At 53.8% G+C, this 19,020-nt stretch overlaps 1 protein-coding gene across 13 annotated transcripts in view; it reads left to right on the top strand.

Annotated features, from left to right (window-relative positions):
- Positions 1 to 19,020, top strand: part of DGKD (diacylglycerol kinase delta) — a 109,505-nt gene that overhangs the window by 62,433 nt on the left and 28,052 nt on the right. For 11 of the 13 annotated variants that reach the window (XM_086377488.1, XM_086377495.1, XM_086377478.1 and 8 more), the window contains 6 exons: positions 14,235 to 14,339; positions 15,456 to 15,588; positions 16,363 to 16,469; positions 16,829 to 16,954; positions 17,043 to 17,145; positions 17,785 to 17,947. In XM_086377488.1, coding sequence (XP_086233614.1) covers positions 14,235 to 14,339; positions 15,456 to 15,588; positions 16,363 to 16,469; positions 16,829 to 16,954; positions 17,043 to 17,145; positions 17,785 to 17,947 — 737 coding nt within the window. Of the gene's footprint in view, positions 1 to 2,135; positions 2,330 to 14,234; positions 14,340 to 15,455; positions 15,589 to 16,362; positions 16,470 to 16,828; positions 16,955 to 17,042; positions 17,146 to 17,784; positions 17,948 to 19,020 lie in introns of those variants that run through there. The other 2 variants (XM_086377560.1, XM_086377543.1) reach the window with 2 other exon arrangements.

Below are 19,020 nucleotides of genomic sequence, written 5' to 3'. Positions count from 1 at the left end.
AATCATTGTTTTGGAAACATTAGGTTCTGCGTTGACTGTTGTAGTTCCTCCTGTGCTTTAAAGTCCGTCAGGACTGTCTGCTGTGCTCTTAGTGCTCGGCTGCAGCACCGCATAGGTTCTGAGCGGTCCTCCCCAGCTCATCCTTTCCCAGGAGACTTAGTGTTTTTATTGTGCACTTTTGCAGAATATGAGAATTTTCTGCAACTTAATTTTGCATTATAGGAAAAATACCTGCAGTGCTTTACCAGTGCTGCGATCATTCTTTTATTCAGTTTTTTATGCAAATAACCCATTCTTTATAAATAAGCACACATAACCAAAACAAACAAAAAGCACTCAGTAGTCTTATCACTGAGATCATAGATGCAAACACCATTATGGAGACCTGTGGTTCTCAGACACAGGGGGCGCGGGGCGGATTCAGGAGTCGAAGGAGATGTTTGCCCACAGAAGGACATTCGGCAGTCGGAGCCGTTTTGGCCCATGACAGTGAGGAGCGGGGGGCGGTTGTTGAGGGTGTGCCCCTGGTGTGTCCGTGGGTGCTCGCCAACACCCCGCAGCTCTGTGGGGTCCGTCCTGTGACAAAGACATACCGGGCCCAGGGTGTGCTGAGGCTCAGAGATGTTGATGCAGACACGGATTGTAGGCGTTTTTCTATGACTATGAGTACATACACTTTTGGGGCTTCCCTGGTGGCTCAATGGTAAAGAATCCACCTGCCAATGCAGGAGACACGGGTTGGGTCCCTGGGTTGGGAAGATTCCCCTGGAGAAGGAAATGACAGCCCACTCCAATATTCTTGCCTGGGAAATCCCATTGACAGAGGAGCCTGGTGGGCGAAAATGTTGGACACAACTTAGTGACTTAACAACAACAACAGTGTGTACAAAAAGCGGAATCAGTTATGCCTATTAATTTGTAACCTTTTAACATTTGTTATATTATGAACATACCTGTTCATAACATAATGCATAAACGTACCTTCTCACTGTCCCTTTTTGTTTGTTTGTCTAGTATTTCATCGTCCTTTTAGAAACTGACTGAGTGGTGTTCCATTGTACAAAGCGTCCTGATATATGTATTTCACCACTGCCCAGTTTTTGTTCGGAGTTTTCGCTGTTTCTAACATTCTTCTGTTGGAACCATGTTAGATCTTGTCGTTTTGTCTTTTGCGTTCTGCCCGCCGGTCTCCCGTTTCCTGCCTCTGGCGCTCTACCCCCACCCCTGGGTGCCCTCTGTGAGTGATGACACCCCTCCCCCCGACAGCTCTCTGCCTCTGCCACCCTGCTCAGGGCTACCACTAATCTCTAAGGTTTCCCTCACTTTGAACACATTCCACAGCCAGTGAGGCAGTGCTGAAATACTGAATAGATGAGTAACTTGAAATACTTTCATCAGATTTCAGTTTTAGGCATAACTTTTACATTTTGCTTCCCTTTACTTTTTGTTTCTTTTGAAAACTCAGCCTTCCGATAGGTGCCCTGTGCCTTGGCTCTGTGGCCCGCTTGGCTTTGCTGCCTGCCTGGGCGTCCCGTGTGGTCCCCTGGCCAGTGTCCCCAGGAGGGTCGGGCGGTGGGCCTGGCAGAAGGTGCTGGCTCTCACTGGATGCCGCGGGCCCCTGGGCAGGTTGAATGGCAGTGGTGGTGGGGACCCCTCTGTGCCCCCAATGCTGCCCCGAGGCAGCTGCCCTCCACCCGCAAGGCAAGGTGCCGCTTCGGGGAGGAAGGGGTCCTGTCGGCGTCGGGCCAGTTCCTCTCCGGGGGCGGCGTGGTGGGGACCTTGGGGGTCTGGGCCGGTGTCCCCACTGCTTTCCCTCAGCGCCCCCCCAGGAGCTTGTTTGCGCCACGGTGTCTATTTTTGTGTTTCATACGACACTGTGTGAGGAAGTCCGTTGTCGACGCACATCCCAGCTGTTGTGAATGGCCTGTGTCTCCGGGGGCTTCCAGGTGGGGATGTGTGTGTTGAGCCCAGCGTCTCGGGTAACATCGGAACAGCAGGACGTGAGTAACAGGAAGTGACAGAGATGACCGAGTGCCCAGATGCTTATTCTCGGCCACCTTTCCCAGCCCTGCGGCCCGGGGAGCTATATTTAGCTGAGTATTTCCAGGTTCCTAATCCCGTGGACACGGTCCCTCAGTTCTTCTTTTGGTTGGTGGCTGAACTGCGTCGTGCTGATGGCTGCTCCCTGTCTCTGGTCTACTGCAGTGACCCGCAGGTTCTTGCCCATCGGCTTTAGAACCTGAGTTTTGTTTTTTTTTTTGCTGAGCCACTTCGATTCTGACCCACTCTGAGCAGTTGGCAAACGTTCTGAAAGTTGGAAGAGCAGCAGGTGAGAGTTCCAGGAGTGGTGAGTGACGAGGCTGTGGGAAGCTGTGTGGGGAAGAAGTTACAAGGATTTAAAGTGAAGTGGGATGAGTTGTAGGTTGTTGTCAGTACCTCTAGAGGGCTGGTTTGTGTCTTCTGTTTCTTAGAAGTGGAAGGCTGGGATTTTAAAAGCCCCGGGCTTGATGGTGTGACTTCACCCACGGGCTAGAAGCGCTCTCTGGTCACCCCCTGGCCAGGTTAGAAAGCCCGCACATCAGATACACATCTTGGTGATGAATTTCCATTGTCTGAATTTCCATTGTCAGAGCTTTGTCAGAGGAGAAACTTCACGCAGGTCCCCAAGCACAGAGGAGCCTCAGGCAGTCTGCCCGGGGGTGGGGAGCGGCGCCCAGTCCTCATTCCTAGGACCATAGGTGTGGGGGATTTTTGCCCAGTCCTGTCAGATGGTGCTTCAGGCACGTGTTGACCAGGTGTCCACCTGGGCTGCTGGATGTCCCGCCATGTGCCCAGGGGTCTGCCCTGACTATGCCATCACATGGGGGAGCAGCCCGGAAGCCAGCCCTTGGCGCTCATGGTCCCCTCACCTGCCCTGACCTGTGGCGGCCTTGGGATCAGTCCTTCCTGCTGGAGGACCACAGGAGACAGCTGGGGACGCTGACAGCAGTCACCGGGGGTCACCCTGAGGCTGGGAAGTCGAGCCTGTGGGGGACAGTGGCCCTCAGATGTCTTGGTCTGTTGTGACCGCCCTGCCCTGTGGCCCTCTGTCCGCACCTCTCGTTCCTCTGTCCTGAGCTGAGGGAGCTGGCTTGTCCTTTGAGCAATAGGACGAGCTCCTCGGTGGCTCTGAGAACGCTCCCAAAGGAAGGTTCTGGGTCTGACGGGAGCTCCCGGTGGTTGGCGCGGGGTGTGCTGGGAGAGAAGTCTCTCTGCTGGGCTCCAAAAGCTTCCTTCTGAGCGGCCCTGCCAGCGCCTCCCCCGTTCTCCCTTCATAAAGCGTCAACTTTATTTTCACACACTCAGCCAGCTCTTTTAGGACTCGGATATCTACTCTGGGATGAGAGATTTGAGAGGCAAATTAGGAACAGTTGTGTCTGTCGTGAGACGCATGGCAGGCGCAGAAGCGCGGGCGTGTGACTGCCACGCGCGCCAGAGGGGGGCGTTCTGCGCGCCGAGAGAAGGAGCGCACGCCTGCCAAGCTCAGGCTCCCAGTGGTGCCCGGGTTTTACCAGCAGAGTCCGTCTGCAGGCGTGGTTTCAGGTTGACCCATTCCCTTCTGTAAGGCCAAGCTATAACTCACAAGGCAAACTGTAAATTTCTACTGTAAACTGGAAGGACAGTAAATTGTACACATTGTGTAAGTGTAACTGCTATACAGATACAAAACATAGTGTGCATCTCTAGTTCTGGCCTGCGTATTTGAGCACACTTTTGTGCCAAGAGATTGAACTTTTAAAAAAATTGTTGAATATTTCAAGCATTCAAAAAGTAACTTGAACAACTCTGTCCATGCCCCAGCCGGAGAAAGAGGCGCTCTGAGTGTCCGTGGAGCCCTCTGTGTGCCCTTTGTCGTCCTGTTCCTCCCTCCCTCCCTCCCCTGAGGTCGGGCACCACACCTGTCGTTTGTTTTTGTGTTTTTGATACTTTCTTTACCTTAGTGCTGATATAAACAGTACACAGTATAGTTGCGCCAGTTTAAACATTTTTGATAAATGGTATTGCACTACACATCTCCTGCAGCTTGCTTTTCCTCACTCAGCATCATGGTTCAGTTTTATCCACGTGGACTCATTCACCTTTAGTTAAGGGGTTCAAGGTTTAAAATGACAGATTCCTGATCTCTAGAATTAAACCAGAATTTCCAGGGGGCGGGATGTGAGCCTCAGAACTTTTCACAAGTACAGTGAGTTGAGGCTCACAGTGCTCCAGGGTTAGTTTTGTGGCTGGCGTTGGGGATTGGTGGGTGACGTGTCCCACTGCTGACTTGTTTTCCCAGATCTCAGTGCTACAGGCAGTGCTGCTGGGAGCAGTCTTCTGCTCGTCTTGCTGGGCACACAGCATGCATTTCTCTCGAGTTTGCTTCTAAGGGCAGAATTGCCAGGTGTGTGTGTCTTTAGCTTGATGAGGTATTGTCAAATTGTTCTGCAAAACTTTAATTTTTTTAAGCAACTCACCATTTTTTTTTTTTTTTTTTAATGTAGCTGGGCTGATGGCAAGGTGACAAAACCTCATGGGTGAGATAAAATACTGTGCACGGTCAAGATTTTGATAGATACCCAAACCCCAGCACGTCCAGAATTGAACTTCTGCCCCTCCCCTGCCAGCTGCAGAGCCAGCCTGCAGCCTTCCCCATCCCGAGATGGCCACTCACCTCCCCGGCTGCTCCAGGGGCCCCTGCTGGCTCTGTCAGGGCCCACAGGGAGGGTGAGAGTCCAGCCGCTTCCGCCCCTTGATGGGGTTGCTGAGCACCTTCCCTTAGGCTTCCCTGACTTCTGCCCTGCCTCCTACGCCCAGTTTTCAGTACAGCAACCAGAATGATGCTTTTCAACCCAAGTCAGGGGTCAGCCTTCTGCTCATAAGCTCTGTGCACCCCCCCGTTTAACTGGGAGCAAAAGCCAGAACTCTGTAACAGGCGCCCACAGGGTGCTCGGGACCCCGGGGCCTCGCCCCAGCTCACTGGCCCCAGCCCGCAGCCGTGCTCCTGCTTCAGGCACTTCTCTCCCACACCTTCCAGTCTTTTCCAGTGAGGCCCACCTCAGTCCCCTCCCTGACCTCCTTTTTCTGGTCGGTCTCCTCTTCCCATAGATTCACCACCAGTACTACACTCTGCGTTAGGTAATTTACTTCTTTATCACAGTATTGGTTTCCCGTCTGAATTTGAATGTCAGCTCCAGGGAACAAGCATCTTGTCTGTCTGTTCACATGGAGGACTGCTTGAATTTATTTCTCAGAGGAAAGGAAGAATTTGGAGCCTGGAGATGAGGGTTGGGTGTAGGAGGGGAGGGGCGGTTGAGGCCTCGGGGGAGAGGAGGAGGGGGAGTGGGGGGCAGTTGGCGAGAGGAGGTGTCTCGGTCTGTGCGTGGACCTGTTGGTGGGCACTGGGCCCTGTGAATCTGGAGCTGGGGGCAGCTTGTCTGGGTGATGTTCCTGGTTGCTCCCAGAGCACACCTGCTGTGGGAGGGGCGCTGGGGCCGGTCCCCCAGGAAGTGCAGTGCCGTTTGTGGGCAGGACCGGAGGTTTGTGGCTGACATAAGATAGGGCTTCACTGAGTTCCCAAGCCATGGTGTGTGCAGGAGCAAGTCCTGCCATTTCCGGGGCTCTGACTCGTGCAGGTGCGACTACCAGGCCACGTGTCGCAACCGGAAAAGGGCACGCCCTGTGACCCTCCTGTCACGTGGGGAGGACCCAATTTGGCATTCTTAGAGATGGTGTACCCAGGGCGTGTCCACATATTTCCTTGGCAAGTCAGGTTGAATCTCATGAGTCCTACAAATACAGGACTTCAGCAAGAGAAGAGTATCCTTTTAACCTGTGCTGAGTCCACTTACACTACAGTTCTTAAGAAACACAGTATGGTTCTGAATGTTTGACATTTCATTTAAACATGTTAGTTACTAGAAAATGTTGATTGTGGTTACTTACTTTTAATTAAATCTTTGGAGATCTTTTCAGATTCACATGGAAGTGAAATAATGCAGATATCCATTGTTTTATCCAGTTCCATTCATTGGTAACATCTTGCAAAACTGTAGCAAAACGTCACAGCCTCCTGGCGATGGTGGGTCAAGAGCCAGGCCTCTGTCTCCACAGGGATCCCTGGTGGTCCCTTACAGCCACACCCGCTGCCCGCCTTCACCCCGGGTGACCTCCAGGCTGTTGTTCATGTCTGTGATTTTGTTATCTCAAGTGTTCTGTGAATGGGGTCGGGTAGCAGGTAACCTCTCAGAGTTGGCTTTTCTCACCCAGCAGAGCTCCTTGGAGATGCCCCCAGGGGGCTGTGTGGTAGTTTCTTTTTGGACTGTCACAGTGGAGTGGTGTTCCATGGAATGGGCGTACCACCGTGGGTTTAATCATTCACCACCCAAGGGCATCTGGCTTCTTTCCAGGTTTGGGTGGTTATGAACAAAGCTGCTGTAAACATTCATGGACAGGTTTTTGTGTGAACACAGGTCTTCACGTCTTTGGAAAAATGCCCAAGTGTAATCGCTGGGTTGTCTTGTAGCTTCATGTTTGGTTTTTAAAGAAACCATCACATTGTTTCCCAGAGTGGTCGTGTATCCCCGCCAACAACACGGGTCCGTTTCTCCACATCTCCAGCATTTGGTGTTGTCCCTTTTTAACTTTGTCCATTCTGATAGGTGTATAGTCATGCTGTGGTTTTGATCAGCATTTCTGGAACGGCTGTTGATGTTGGGGCCCTTTTCTGTGCTTATTTGCCTGCTTGGTCTTCTCTGGACAGCACGTGGCAGGTGCTGGAGCCTTAATTAGTGCTGCCTGAGGAGGTGGGCGTGGGTGCCCCAGTTGTTTCCGTTTGGCTGGAGTCCAGTGGTTATTGGCTGCTCCCCTACTGTGGATTCTGCCCGGTTAGGCTCCTCTTCCCTGGGGCCATGACTGGAGAGGGTGGGCTTCTGGTGAGCTTTAAATTCTTTCTGTCCTCACCAGTATTTCTGGCTGGGCTTCCTCAATGCCCTGTCTAGGATGTCAGGGGCAAACAGAGACCCCCGAGAACTCAGTGCCTTGTCATCCCTCAGGCCCTCTTCTCTCCACCCTTTGCAAAATTTTTTATATCTAAGTTCAGGATTTTAGCTGTACCTAGCTAGAGGAGAAGTGGGCAAACAGAGGGTGAGATGGTTGGATGGTATCACCGACTCAATGAACATGAGTTGGAGCAAAATCCAAGAGAGTGAAGGACAGGAAAGCTTGGCTTGCTGCAGTCCATGGGGTTGCAAAGAGTTGGCCACGACCTAGCGACTGAACAACAAGAAACCAGAGGGAAGAGGAAAAGTAGGTCTAGCCACCTTCCCGGATCAGAGGTCTGCTGGTCATTGTGGTTGTTTTTGGGTCTGTGAGGTCTGACGACCCGGCCTGCATGTCCGTCCTGGCGGCCGCCCTGCGTGTTGCGGCCTCGGGCCCATCCCAGGCTCCGGGGCACACGTGGCTTACTGCTGAGGGTGTTTGGTTTGGCCTTAGTTGCAGCATGGCAGAGCACACAGGAGCGCAGTCTTTTTGTCATTTGAGGTCTCACTTACGGATGAGCAGCACAGCCAGGCCTGCGGTTGCAAACTGCTCGACAGGCCTTTGCAGGTGAATCATGGGCCGCCCATCATTGTCCCCCAGATCGCATTTCTCCACCCTCTGCTTTGAACCCTTGGGAGACCTGGTGGGAGTGGGAGGGGGCGCGGCCAGGTGACTCAGGGAAACGTCCGCACGATCCTTGGGCTGACCCTCCTGGCCGGCGTTCCTGCCAGAAAGGAAGCGCAGTGCGCCAGACGCGGCCTGTTCCCAGTGAGCCGAGCAGAACTTGTGGCGACTGCCAGCTCCTTCCCCACATTCAGCTCCTCCGTTCCTGGCACCGCTCACGGGGCAATCTTGCCTGGAATCCAAGTGCGGAGCCACTGACCATTGGGGTTGGGAGCCGGCCTGAGCCAGCCTGCCCGGGGACCTGGGGTCCTGGCCCCTGCCTCGTTACCTGCGGGACTTGGGGCCGACCTCAGGTCCCCCTCCTGGTGCCTCCTGCAGCCTGTGGGGGGCACGCGGGAGCAGGCAGACACCTGTCAGCACCCGGCAGCTTTGCCAGCACCGCCGAGCGCCTTCCCGGGGAGTTGGCACTGACATCCTCTTGGTTGCCTCCCTGTCCTGTCCGCTCCTGTGTGTGTAACTCAGGTGTCCACCTTCTCCACCGAGACATCCTGTCTGTGTGTTTCCAGCACGTCTCCTTTTTCTCCATGATTTCTCAGTGGTCGGTCACACCTGGGTTTAGGAGTCCTCGGCTAATTCTCCCCAGGGCATTGGAAGATATTTGCCTGGCTTGGGTGTCTTAGACTCATTTGGAGTATCTAGTATTTTCTCATATTTCCAGGAAGATCATTTGTCTGAAAGGATGGAAACAAAAATTAATAAGGGAAAAAACAAAAAGTAGTTTTTTTTTTTTTTTTGTCTACCGTGTATTATTGTGCTTGGTTGCTCAGTTGTGTCCGACTCTCTGCAGCCCCATGGACTGTAGCCCGACAAGCTCCTCTGTCCTTGGGATTCTCCAGGCAGGAATACTGGCATGGGTTACCATTTCCTTCTCCAGGGGATCTTCCCAACCCAGCGATTGAACCCACATGTCTTATGTCTCCTTCATTGGCAGGCGGATTTTTTACCACTAGCACCGCCTGGGAATCCTACCATATATTATTAATGTAAATGTAAGGCTTTATTTTAAAAATAATTATAATTAGTACATGCACATGGTATAGAGATCAAAATGATGAAAAGGTATAAAGTGAGTTTCTCAGCCCTTCAGAGGTCCCCTCCCAGAGGTGACTAGGTTACTTTTCCCCCTGCACCCATGTTATGCCTGCAACTTGCTTTGAGCATTTAACAGTGTATCTTAGAGGTTGTTCCGTGTAAGTACATGAAGAGTGAGTAGCGTCAGTGTATTTGGGGTTGTGTGGTCTCCGATATATGAAGGTGCCAGCTTCCTGCCGGTCATACCTTGATCAGTATCTGAGTTGTTCTTTTGTCTTTACAGTGAACTTTCATGAATAACTTTGTATGTGTTGTGTGTCAGGCTCATGAAGACATCTCTGTAGGAGCACTTTTTCTATGACAAAGATGTATATATACTTCAAAGTCTGCTAGATTTCCCCCTGTGTGCTCCACGTATGTGCTTTCCAGTCAGCATTTTGTGTGCTCAGTTGCTCAGTTGTGTCTGAGTCTCTGTGACCCCGTGGACTGTAGCCCGCCAGGCTCTGCTGTCCGTGGGATTCTCCAGGCAAGGATACTGGAGTGGGCTGCCATGCCCTCCTCCAGTGGATCTTCCCAACCCAGGGATCGAACCCACGTCTCTCATGTCTCCTGCATGGCAGGTGGGTTCTTTACCACTAGTGCCACCTGGGACCAGGCCCCCTAGGAGTTGTTATTTACACCTCAGTGAATGAGACACGTTATCAAACTTGTGATCTCTGTGAATCTTGTAGGTAAAAAAAGTATCGTATAATTTTAATTTGCATTTATCTTATGAGTAAGGCTGACCATTTTTTCCTGTGTTTAAGGTCCATCCACTGTTTTAATATAGTTCTGCCAGTGTCTCATATTTATTTGCACCTTCCGTCTTCTGCCTCCCTCTTGTACATTTAGTTTTCTAAACACACTGTCCAGGGGTCTGGGTAGCCATGCCATTTTTCTTTTGATTCAGTTATGCAGTTAACTTTATTCCAAGTTTTATACTCTTTTTACCAAAATGTAGCCTTCATATGGAAAAATGCCCCGATCACAGCATACAGCTTTATCTTCTCTTTTTCCCTTTTGGCCATGCCTCGCAGCATGTGGGATCTTAGTTCCCCAGCCAGGGATCAGACTTGTGCGCCTGCAGTGTAAGTGTGGAGTTCTAGCCACTGGACCGCCAGGGAGTTCCCACAGTGTAGAGCTTGGTGAATGTTCCAGATCAAGAAACAGAATGTTAGCAGCTCCCAGGGGCTCTCTTTTGTGCCCTTCTCCCCAGGCAGCTAGCTTCTGACCCTTCAGGTTAGTTTTACTTAAAAAAAAAATAAAAGGTTTGTATATGCATAATGAAATTATATGAAAGGTATAAATGTTTTTGCCATGTGGCTTCTTTCAGCATCGTAAAGCTTTATTTTGTGCGGCTCCGGGTGGACCGTCCCCCTCGCTCTGCAGTGTCCATGGTTCTAATAGACCGCATTTGGTTTATCCACTTTACCCAGGCAGGGAGGGCACTTGGGTTGTGCCCAGGGCAGGCCTGTTACGAGTACAGTGGTGGAGTGTTTGTGTATGAGGCCTCCCGCCCCACACCCCACAGCAGTGCTAGGACGTGACGGCTCCTTTAATGGCCTCTGTGTTCAGATGAGTACGTGGAGACCCAGGGAGGGGTGGCAGTTGCTCTAAGTCACACATCTCGCAGGGCTTCAGACCAGGGCACGTCCTCAACACCACGGGTCCGGCCCCTTCTGGGTCCCGAGCACGTGTGGCCCCGTTGGCTTCCCCGATAGCTCAGCTGGTGAAGACTCCGCCTGCAATGCAGGAGACCCGGTTCGATTCCTGAGTTGGGAAGATCCCCTGGAGCAGGGATAGGCTACCCATTCCTGTATTCTAGGGCTTCCCTGGTGATGCAGATGGCAAAGAAGTCGCCTGCAGTGCGGGAGACCTGGGTTTGATCCCTGGGTTGGGAAGATCCCCTGAAGGAGGGCATGGCAACCCACTCTAGTATTCTTGCCTGGAGAATCACCTTGGACAGAGGAGCCTGGCAGGCTACAGTCCATGGGGTCACAAAGAGTCGGACACGACTGAGTGACTAAGCACAGTCCCTTGACAACCACGGCAGGTGGCTTCTGGCATCCCCCTTTTTCCAGAAGAGAAACATTTCCCAAATAGCCAGTGGCCAGGTGAGGTTCTGTCTGAGGCATCTTCAAACATACACAGGAGTTTAAAAAAAAAAAAGCAGGCTGAGAACCAGATGCTTGGACATTGATCTGTTGGACAAGCCCTAAAATAGAATGGGCATAAAAAAACTCTTGTTCTCTTCTGAAAGTTTCATGGTAACTCCTAATATAACCCCTGAGTTATACAAAATAAAGGTATTGTCTTTTTGTAACTGCACTTATTCTGCTCATAAAAAGTGCAAGTATGAAAGCTCACGCTGGAGTGAATAATAAGTGTTTGCTGAGGTTTCATAGGCAGATGCTCACTGGTGGAAATTCCTTATGCAGTGACCCCAGGCCATCAGCAGTCAGCAGGCTGCCATGACCTTCCCGGACACCCCATCCAGAACACCCACCAGCCCCCTTGCACCCGATCCACTTCCTCTTTCGTGGCTCTCTCAGCGTCTGACGTGTTTTCTGGTTTGTCTGTCTCTCCCCCAGTGCAGGTTTGGGCTCGGTAGGCATCTTGCCTGTCCTGGCCTTGGGAGCCCCCCGTCTAGAGCAGACACTGGGCTGGCATCTGCTGGGAGGGGCACAGGCCGCCCACTGAGCCTCCAGGAAAGAGAGAGGCTCCCACCGCCCAAGGCCAGGAGAGCCTGCTGCTCTGGGCTTCAGTGTCTGTCCTTCCGTCTCCCCTGCCCTCTCCTGGGCTGACTTCTTACACCCGCCTGGTCCCTACGAGGCGTCATCGTGGTTACCCTGGCCGTGAAAGAATGAACAGCACCGTGCGTTTGTGACCTGGTTCTAATTACATCCTGCTGTGATTAAGTTGTGTAGGTAGTTTATGGAAATCACCGAGGAGATAATCTATAAAATACTGTTTCTAAATGTTTTGAGCCAGAAACACGATCATCTAATAACTTAAGCTGGGTGTTCCTAAATTGGATCTTTCTAATATAAATTAAAGCTCTAACATGGGCAGACATCCAGAAGTTAAATAACAGACTTTATTGGTGAATCCACAAGGAAGCAGCCATTTTCCCAGCCCTGCTGGTGGGAAGGCAAAATGGTGCAACCCTCACGGAGGGAAATTTGGCAACAGCAGCAAAATTACACATGCATTTATTCTTTGTCAGGGTGGTTATACTTCTTGGAATTTATTCCAAGAATACCCGAGCAAAAATATGAAAAGATCCACGCAAAGGGTGTTGGTTGTGGTGCCGATTGAAATAGCAAAGAATTTTCAGTATCAGAGACTTGCCATAAGTGGGACTGGTTGAGCAGACTCGAGTATTTCAGTGCGGTGGAGTGCCTGCTGTGCAGCTGGGGAGACAGTCAAGAGTCCGCGGCTGGTGCTGAGGAGTGCTGGCCTGGATGCCCGCAGTTGACCTTTGGCAGACAGTGCAAAGGTCAGGGGCACTGACCCTCCCTGCAGCTGGAAACCCACGTGTCATTTATAGTCGACCTCCCTTGACCCTGGTTCTGCCCCAGCCAAGGTTCGCACCTGTGGATTCAGCCAGCCGCTGCTCATGGAGTATTTTCGATGTTTGGGGGGAAAAAAAATCTGCCTATGAGTGGAGATTTGCAGTTCAAACCTGTGCTGTTCGTAGGCCAATTGTGATTAAATTAAAAAGTCAGAGTGTACAAACATGTCTCTGGTATGCTACTGTTATGAAAAGAAAATATTAAATATATACATGTATTTGAAGGAAATGGGAGGATAAACCATACCTTATTTATTTTCAATGCTGCCTTTGGGGGAGGGAGGGAAGCAGGATGCTGCTGCTGCTGCTAAGTCCCTTCAGTCGTGTCCGACTCTGTGCGACCCCACAGACGGTAGCCCACCAGGCTCCCCTGTCCCTGGGATTCTCCAGGCAAGAACACTGGCGTGGGTTGCCATTTCCTTCTCCAATGCATGAAAGTGAAAAGTGAAAGTGAAGTCGCTCAGTCGTGTCTGACTCTTAGCGACCCTATGGACTGCAGCCCACCAGGCTCCTCTGTCCATGGGATTTTCCAGGCAAGAGTACTGGAGTGGGGTGCCATTGCCTTCTCTGAAGCACGATGAGGGGACACACAAAATCTGTGCCTTATTTTGTCAGCTCGACTTTAGGACCATGTAGATGTTTTATAGCAATATAAAAAAAGTTAGGTAAAAGGTTTTGATTTTTCAAATTTTGGTAGACATTGTCAACATTCTCTCTAAAAGGTGTGTGCTCTGCACTCTTTCCTCTCACACCTTTTCCAACGACTGAATTAGCATTTTTAACAACCATGCCAATCTGTTAGAAACAGTGTGCTCTTTTCATCTGTGTTCCCCAGTGACGAGAGTGATTAAGCATCTTTTCATCCTTTTATTAGCCATTTTGCACCTCTTCAGTGAAATGCAAGTTCACAGCTTTTTTCTGCTTATTTATAAAGTCTCTATATGTCACAGATTTACTTTTCTTTTGTTGATAGCTTTTAGGTTCGTGACCTCATTTCCCTTAAAATTATCAGGCCTGACTGTAGTAGCTGGTGGTGGTTCTGTTGTCACATGTTAAAGGGTTTTTACAGTAACTTTATTTTTGGCTGTTCTGGGTCTTTGTGGCTACACAGGCTTTTCTCTGGTTGTGGCGAGTGGGGGCTCCTCTCTAGTGTGCAGGCTGCTCTTTGCAATGGCTTCTCTCGTTGCAGAGCGTGGGCTGGAGGGTGTGTGGGCTTCAGGAGTTGTGGCTCCCAGGGTCTAGAGCACAGACTCAATAGTTGTGGCTCACGGCTTAACTGGTCTGCGGCAGCTGGGGTCTTCCCAGATCAGGGATCAAACCCGAGTCTCCTGCATTGACAGGTGGATTCTTAACCATTGGCAAGTCCCAACAGGTTTTTTCAAAAGGACATTTATGTATGATATGTTTGAAATGCACAGGAACTTCCTGCAGTAACTGTGGGTCAGACTTCCCTAAACTGTTCAAGTGCTGGGTGGTCAGCTCCTTAGCTCCTTGGAGCAATGGAAACTTGGTTTTCTTTTCCTTTGAAAAAAAAGTTGCCTGTGGCTGGTTATCAGTCTAAGTAGTAAATAGCTGGTAAATGTTCACTTATGTTGCTCTTTGTTGAATATGTATCTAAATTTGATTGTCTTTCTGATTTGAGATTGTTACTGACTTTTAATAACCAAGGATAATCTTTTTATATTCTGGTCCATTGACTACCCAAATGAAACAGTACTTTCTCATGAAAAAAAAGAAAGGATACAGTGAAAGTTTTGAAACTTTTCAGAACATTTTGGAAAGTTTCCACAGCTGCCAGCACCTGCTGTTGGCCTGCGGACACCTTGCATGTTTCCTGTTTCTCTAGGTCATCACTCCATGTAGGAAGCTCATCCTGTGTGCAGATAACAGGAAGGAGATGGAAGACTGGATTGCAGCCCTGAAGACGGTGCAGAGCAGGGAGCACTTTGAGGTGAGAGGAGAGCGCCCCCGTCACCCCCCGGTCACCCTCCGCCCTGTCACCCCCCCCCCCGGTCAGTGTCACCCCCTGTCACCCCCCGTCACCCCGTTACCCTCCCCCGTCACCCTCTGCCCGTCACCCCCCGTCACCCTCCCCCCGGTTACCCTCCTCCCGTCACCCTCTCCCCCATCACCCCGTCGGCCTCCCCGTCACCCTCCCTGTCACCCCCATCACCCTCCCCCTGTCACCCCCCCCGTTGGCCTACCCCCGTCACCCTCTCCTCAACCCTGTCACCCCCCCGTCTGCCTCCCCCCGTCACCCGCCCCCCATCACCCTCCGGCCCATCACCCTCCCCGTCACCCCCTGTCACCTACCCCATCACCCCCCGTCATCCTCCCCCTGTCACCCCCCATTGGCCTCCCCCCGTCACCCTCCCCTGTCACCCCCCCGTCACCCCCCTGTTACCCTCCCCCCTGTCACCCTCCGCCCGTCACCCCCCGTCACCCTACCCCCGTCACCCTCTGCCCGTCACCCCCGTCACCCTCCCCCCATCACCCCCCCGTCGGCCTCCCTGTCACCCCCATCACCCTCCCCCTGTCACCCCCCATCGGCCTCCTCCCGTCACCCTGCCCCTGTCACCCCCGTCACCCTCCCCCTGTCACCCTCCGCCCGTCACCCTCTCCCTTCACCCGCCTGTCACCCTCCGCCTGTCACCCCCTGGTCACCCTCCCCGTCACCCCCCCATCACCCTCCCCCTGTCACCCTCCCCACCACCCCCATTGGCCTCCGCCCGTCACCCCCATCACCCTCCCCCTGTCACCCTCCACCCGTCACCCCCGTCACCCTCCACCTTTGACCCCGTCACCTTCTCCCTGTCACCCTCCCCCCATCACCCTCCCCTGTCACCCTCCCCACCGAGTGCACAGTCCCAGCGTTGCCCACGCGGGCCTGTCTGGTCTGCGGCTCACTGTCTCAGGTGCTCCTTGAAGGTTAAGGCTCATGGCTCTACCTGTGGGGTGTCAGCTGGTGACCCCGTCTGATTTCTTGTTGAACCTCGTCCAAGTTACCACATTCGGGAAGGTCAGAGGGGCGCCTCACATTCACCATCTTTGGCCCCCATTACTGCAGCCCACCCAGTACAGCATGGACCACTTCTCAGGGACGCACAACTGGTACGCCTGCTCGCATGCAAGGCCCACCTACTGCAACGTGTGCCGCGAGGCCCTGTCCGGGGTCACATCCCATGGACTGTCCTGTGAAGGTACGGGCGGTGTGTCTGCCGCCGGGAGGGGCCCCGGGATGTGATGTGAGGCGCCCTCGGGGTCCAAGCGTAGTCACTTGTGGTCAGGGCAGCGTCAAGGGGCCTGTGTGAGGCCGCCCTTGTTTACTGTGCCCATGCAGGAGTCTGGGTAAAGGATTTTTTGCAGTGACAGAACAAGGTGAAAAGAGGGAATTGGTAGCATCGAGACACAAAGAGGAAGTGTGAAGGACGCAGAGGGAAAAGAGATTTAACCGTCTCGCGGCCACAGTGCAGCTGCAGCCCTGTCTGGGGCCATGTCTTCCAAACCAGAGGGCAGGGGTGCAGGGCTCGGGTGGGAGAGGGAGAGGAGAGCCGTGGCCCAAGGCCCAGTGCCCACCTGCTGCATGATCACAGACAGCTGGTGACCTTAAGAAGGGCTTTCACAACTTTTAAAGGTTGAAAAGTACCGAAAGAAGGCAACTGTGGTGTGACACAGAAAAATCACGTGACCCTTAAGTGTCGTCAGTTTCTGTGCATGAAGTGTGGCCACGCAAACCTTCGTGCTGTGGGGGCCACGAAGCCCGAGCTGCTCACTCTCTGGCCCTGACCAGAGAGCCTGCTGACCCTGGGCAGGCTGGCCACCTGGTCTCCCCGTGAGCGATGTGCACGCAGGCTGGTGGCTGCGCTTAGACGGGAACTGAGCGTCCACGCTGCACCCACCTTGGCCAGGAGAGCAGGGCCGCTCACCCTGGACTGCAGCCTCGGCACCGGACTGACATGCTCATCCTCTCCCAGTGTGTAAGTTCAAGGCCCACAAGCGCTGCGCTGTGCGTGCGACCAGTAACTGCAAGTGGACCACGCTGGCCTCCATCGGGAAGGACATCATCGAGGACGAGGATGGGGTACGCCTGGGGGACCCTGTGTGGCCCCTCTCGTGCTGGGCTGAGAGGCCCCCTGGCTCCTGCCTGGGCTCAGTTCTCCTGCTCCAGGGGAAGGGGGACAGGGTTCCCTCTGCATTGGTCCTCCTGGCATCCGGGCGTCCCGAGCCCTGTCCAGTCCCTGGGAGTTGTGGGTGCCCGGCAGGGGGAGCAGAGGTGTGGGCAGCCTCTGCAGACTGCACCCCACCTCCTCGTGGGGAAGAATGGCTCGGCCGAAGCCGTTTCGGAGCACTGTTGCCGAGGAGGAAGCTTGGCTCGCGTGGAGGTTGCGGGGACACCCTGGCGCCCCCCCGCCCCAGCGCGTGTCTCTGTGTGGCTCGCAGATCGCCATGCCGCACCAGTGGCTGGAGGGGAACCTGCCCGTGAGTGCCAAGTGCACGGTGTGTGACAAGACGTGCGGCAGTGTGCTGCGCCTTCAGGACTGGCGCTGCCTCTGGTGCAAGGCCATGGTGAGAGCGCCTGCCGCAGCGGGGCCAGGAGGGTCCTGGGGGCGGGAGGGGGCCGGCGCCCCCTGTGACGAGCAGGTGCCCGTTGCAGGTTCACACGGCGTGTAAAGACTCCCTGGTGACCAAGTGCCCGCTGGGCCTGTGCAAAGTGTCGGTCATCCCGCCCACCGCGCTCAACAGCATCGATTCCGATGGTGGGTACTGTGCTCTCCTGTCTCAGCCGTTTCCTCGGATTGCCTTCTCCGGGCTCTCTCCTCCCGGCTCTGGAACTGGTTATGTTGGTGATGTTGAAATGTGGTCGGACAGAGGTCAGACCCAGCCGCTGTAGGGGGAGGTGCTGGTGAACAGGGTCCTGATGGCAGGCTGCTGGGCACCTTGGACTCGCGGCCCAGATTCCTTACCCAGACGTGGCGGGTCCATTGGCTACTGAGTAGGCACCGAGCGTGAGGCCCTCCTCTGTCTTGGTGTGGGCCGCCCGTCAGCTGGTCTCCGTTTAGTAGGTGACACCTGTCCCATGCTCTCCCAGCCCCCCACCGGGTGGTCCGTGAGGGTGCGTAGTAACAGCTGCTAGTGGGCGCGGGGCGTGTGTCTCAGGAAGTCGGCTGCCACGTTGAGAGCCACGTCTGGCATTTCGAGTCCTGTAGAGGTGAGGCCGGCTCCCCTGTACGCAGGAGGATGATGTGGAAACCTGTGGATTAATCTCTTGCTGGTTTCCTGGGTGTGTACGTGCAGGTTCTATGTCCCACGGGGGTGTCTGCTTGGGCGATTGAGAGCGCCTTGGTGTCTTCTGTGGCCCTCAGATCTGCTTTGTCCTTTTCCCTCCTCACACGCAGGCTTCTGGAAGGCCACGTGTCCTCCATCCTGCACGAGTCCGTTGTTGGTCTTCGTCAATTCAAAGAGTGGGGACAACCAGGGGGTGAAGTTCCTGCGAAGATTCAAGCAGCTGCTGAACCCCGCCCAGGTCTTTGACCTCATGAACGGAGGACCACACCTTGGGTAGGAAGCCTGTAAAATATCTCTTTATTGGAGTTTAAAAACTGTGAAGATAATGTATGCTTACTTAAAAAGATTCAAAGATACAGGAAATTTTAAATGGGAACTAACCCTTCCCAAACCCCACCGGCAGAATGGTTCATAGTCACGTGTCCTTCCAGCTTTCCAGGGCATGTGTGCACCCCAGGCAGGGGTGGCCTCTGTTCCCTGCTGTTGTGCAGCGTTTTGTACGGTGTCAGCTGGCAGCAGTGTGTACGTGTTCTGACGTCAGGCGTTACAGGTTGGCCTCATTCTTTTGAATGACTGCTTAGTTTCAAGGGCTTCCCTGCTGGCTCAGATGGTAAAAAGTCCACCTGCATTGCAGGAGACCTGGGTTTGATCCCTGGGTCGGGAAGATGCCCTGGAGGAGGACATGGCTACCCACTCCAGTATTCTTGCCTGGGAATCTCATGGACAGAGGAGCCTGGCAGGCTACGGTCCGGGGGGTCTTGTTTCGGGAAGATGGCACCGGCAGCAGGAGCAGAGGCGTCCTGAAGGAGCTCTGAGTCCCCTGGGGCATCCAGGAGAAGTGCCGATGGCCTGCGCTGCGGAGGGGGTGGTGCATGGCCTGGCCCTGGGTGGTGGTGGTGCTGCCTTTCTCTGAGGAAGGAGACGTGGGTTGGGAGGCGCCCACGTGATGCTCAAGTGGTAGTTCTGGTGGACAAGTGTGGTCTTTCAGGAGAGCCGAGGGGTCAGCATTAGGGCCATTTGGGGCCATCAGCCTCTGTGTGGTCCCTGAAGCCGGAATGAGGATGAGACCGCCCAGCTAGAGGCTGGGGAGTGAGCACAAGGGCATGGGGTCCTGGGAGGGGTGCTGCCAACGAGGAGCAGGGGGACCCAGAGGGGCACCGGGAGGGGACAGAGCTGGAGCTAGAGGGGCGCAGGGTGGGCCAGGGGACGGTCACACACACGTGGGCAGCGTGCTGCAGCCTGGGGCTCCTGAGTGACACGGGGGTGCTGGCTGACAGGGGCGGGGGCGAGGCTGGGAGGCCTTCGCTCTCGGTGCCTGTGGCCCCAAGCGGGTGCAGTGTGAGCGC

The sequence above is a fragment of the Bos grunniens genome, chromosome 3, assembly GCF_055505025.1.
Source record: "Bos grunniens cultivar Pamir isolate PY7600 chromosome 3, Bosgru_T2T1.0, whole genome shotgun sequence".
In the NCBI taxonomy this organism is placed as follows: Eukaryota; Metazoa; Chordata; class Mammalia; order Artiodactyla; family Bovidae; genus Bos; species Bos grunniens.
Note: the sequence above shows the minus strand (reverse complement) of the source record. Positions and strands in the feature narration are given on the sequence as shown.